A 3,809-nucleotide genomic window follows, 5' to 3' on the forward strand; every position below is an offset into this window, starting at 1 on the left:
TTGTAACTTCTAAATCCAAATATACCTACTCCATGATACCAATCATATGATATTCATAACATCTCTAAACATCACCATTAACCATCTTCAAGAAGATCAATCCACACAAGTCTAACACATAGCTCACATCTTAATTAAGCATGATAGAAATCACATAATCTATTCCAACAAGAACCACAATCTCTAATTACAAGAATAGTAGTTATCCAAAGTACTGATCATGTCTTACACATGTATCTCCTATATACAACATCTATTACAATGAAGAATCATAGCCTCAATTACAATATAAATATTTAATGTTCATATGATTACAATGATGTTTCCAAATACAAGAGAACATTATAATTTTCTCCAAGAATCCATGCTCAAGCTAAAGAGATAAGAATCCACTTCCATGCACACCAACATCCCACGAAGAGAAAATACCAATTTGGAAGAAGGCATCAAACCACCTAACCATGTGGAACCAATAAGGTCCACCCCTCATGCTTTGGAGAATGACATAAGGTCCCACACACACACTCTAAACCTAGGATGACACCTAACAACCAAAGGACATAAATAAAACCAACACCACAACTAAAAAGCAAACACATGAACAATAATCCAAGTCACAACATAAGGCTAAATGAAAAGACACAAAACTCCCAGAGGTTGCCCAACTAAACAAGGCATAAGGAACAAGGACACATGTAGAGAAGAGTATCATCACATGCTATCCTCACAAAGAAGGTAGATCCATGGATCTCTGTCCCCACACCCTTGATAACCATGCAGAACTGTCTCAACCTTTGAGAGAATCAAGGGAGTTTAGTTTGCCTCTCCAAGGCCATCCCAAAGCTCATCTTGAGTTTGTACTAACACTCTAGGGCCATGAGTGGAGAATCAAAACCAATTTATTATCTTATTTAGATGAATCCTAATACCAAACCCATCTAAGTTAATTATTTAGATTAGTACTTAAGACCCTTGTCCATACTACCAACAATTTGAGGTGATTAGGCTTTGATACCAAATGAAAGGAAGGAGAGGTACAAAATAAAACTAATCTTAACATTAAAATAAAATAAACACAAAACCAATATAGCACAATATAGTGATTTACATGGCAAGAAATCTAGAAAAACTCCACACTCTGAAGCGACTCAATGTATTGTTCAATAATCAAAGGTTACAATACACTTGCAAAGTCTAAGACTTTATGTGAGTATCACCAACTAGATATTTAGAGTATTTTTGGCAACTTAACAATGCCTACAAAACTAACTATCAAAACTTCTATATCAGGAACCCAATAATTAGTTCAACAACATTAAAACCAACAAATAAAAGTTACAAAACCATGAGTTAAAAATGTCTCAATTAAGGGTGTAGGAACCTCTTGATGAATTCATAGGCTATTGCATTCATGTGCTATATGTATGTCATAATCGACTCACTAACTTGGTTGCTTTATTTGGGATCTATTAACTCATCTTATTTCTAGATGAGGCCATGCTCTATTTTGGGATTAATGTGATCTCCAATGATTTATTTAAAGCCTCCTTTGCACTTGTTTACTTGTAGGGTTATGTTGAAAATCACAAAGAGATTTATAGTTGGGCAAAGGGAAGGATGTCAACTTCCATGATAATACTTAAGCTATCATCTTGATGTACAAAGATTGAAACATGCAAACAATGACACAAACATTGATACAATGGATGTGACTAAGATAGAGTTAAGACTTAATGTGATTGAATTGTGGTCGAGTACACATGGTGCTAATTTGTTGATTGTAGTATTGACCTATCATATCTTTAAATATATGTTCCTAGACACACTCACACTCTCAATCCTTTTTGATTTGTAGACTAACACATAATAATCAATTCCTAAAAATATTCAATTAAAAAAAAATGAATTACATATATTACCTAGATAAAATTGTAAGCCTCCTATTAAATCGGATCAATCTTAACTAAATCAATAGATAAAATAGTTTTAAATAATAAATTCAAGATTAAATAATAAAATCACACATTATAACATTAATTTATTCAATTAACTTCTACATAGAAGTCATTTAGATTCCTATAGTAATGGGGGTGAAAAGTTCACGCAAGTAGGGTATCTGTTAGGTACCTACTCAGATTTGCTCGGATTTGTTATATTCACATTAATCCACAATGGATGGTACACTTAATCTAACCTGGTCACGTCATAGCACGTAAGCCCGTACAATTGCACATATACTAGGGGCAATATGTACCTACGAAAAACAGTAAACCGCCCATATCCAGACGATGGGTTTATGAAAAAGGCGAAAGCCTGTGTGTTCACATGTAAACCATGTTTTTCCTCGTACGGATATCGTTTTGCAGGGATAGATGGGCATTATTAGACCTGTCAAACCAGATTTGCAGAAAGCAAATCAGTTGGCACCCACAATACTGTAAAATGTATCCATGCATTCCCAATGAAGTGCTTTCCGCGGCGTATCCCTGGTTTTATCCTCCATCGCCTCCTTTATTTATACCACATTATGCTTCATTACATCTGCAATTGACTGCACGGAATTTTTTGGGAATTTGTAGAACAGACTAGAGTAAACTAAGCATATCAACCTCATTTTTAGTTATGGCTACTGCAGTTAATGCTCGGGAGTGGTGGGCAGTGAGAAGGCAGGCTATGGCTCGGAAATCCAAAACTTCACCCCTTAACACGTCCAATGCCATTGCTGAATACAGAGCAAAGCAATGTTCACATGGTAATAATCCCCATTTACCTTCCACTTATTAGCTGCTGTATTAGTATTCTTATGATAGCGATAAGAGTGAACCTGGATATGTGTACTGTGTATAGATGGAGTGAAAGCAGGAGCAAAGGCAGCCGCAATTGCATTTGTCGCATCTGCAATCCCTGTGGTGAGTGCTGCTGATTAATAATTTTCTTTATGCTCGAATCTCAGTAATATGCAATGTGACTGATATGAATTTATTGTGAAAACAGGTGATGGGAGCACGGGCCATTCCTTGGGCAAGGGCGAATCTCAACTATGTAGCTCAGGCACATATCATCTCTTTAGGTATATATTTATTACTCTGTTTTCTTGTTATAGGCAATTGAATTTCATTTATTCTGAATGATATGTAAATATGTTTTTAAAAAAATATGTATTTTTGGGTGGATGCAGTTAGTGGAGCGGCTTATTTCATTGTGGCAGATAAAACTATTCTGGCCTCTGCCCGGAAAAATTCCTTTGAAAAGTTGGGTCCTCTGGAAGCATCGTTCTAAATGGCAGGAATAATTATGTATATGTTTAGTCGAGTCATGATGTACACACATGAATCGTAGAGAATGGCAGTCTAGTTTTCAGGACTGATAATGCACACCTTCCTGTTTTCCTCATAGGAAAGACGGTGTAAATGAGTTATTGTAGTACTGCTCTTGAGGCACTTATCTGTAAATATTGTTTTGTAAGTGTTGTTTTCAATTAGAAAAATTTCAAGAGATCCTTGACTTTTGATTTTCAAGTAAATTGAAAAAGGAAAGAACCATCTACGACAAATTATTAAAAAAACAAATCGACATCACACTTCCTCGTTCACATCTAGACTAGCAAATAAATATAACACTATCACATAAAGAATGTATTTTCTTAATGAGGTAAAGAGTACATAAGTGGCTCAAATTAGCATTCAGTTCATATCTGAATTAACCACAAGAATTTCAAGAAAATAATGGACCCAAACTAACAAAAACAGCTCCAGATACAAATCAAATATGCTTCAGAATTACATGGAGGAGGTCATAAAGAGCATACA

General features: G+C 35.2%; 1 protein-coding gene across 1 annotated transcript; it reads left to right on the forward strand.

The window, feature by feature from the left end:
* The first annotated feature begins 2,346 nt into the window (after positions 1 to 2,346).
* On the forward strand, positions 2,347 to 3,494 carry LOC131059893 (early nodulin-93). The gene is made up of 5 exons (XM_057992948.2): positions 2,347 to 2,489; positions 2,636 to 2,752; positions 2,848 to 2,909; positions 2,995 to 3,070; positions 3,179 to 3,494. Exons 1-5 carry the CDS (start codon positions 2,462 to 2,464, stop codon positions 3,277 to 3,279), a joined length of 384 nt encoding a protein of 127 aa, XP_057848931.2. The 5' UTR covers positions 2,347 to 2,461; the 3' UTR covers positions 3,280 to 3,494.
* Positions 3,495 to 3,809: the final 315 nt, after the last annotated feature.

Source organism: Cryptomeria japonica, chromosome 10 (genome assembly GCF_030272615.1).
Source record: "Cryptomeria japonica chromosome 10, Sugi_1.0, whole genome shotgun sequence".
In the NCBI taxonomy this organism is placed as follows: Eukaryota; Viridiplantae; Streptophyta; class Pinopsida; order Cupressales; family Cupressaceae; genus Cryptomeria; species Cryptomeria japonica.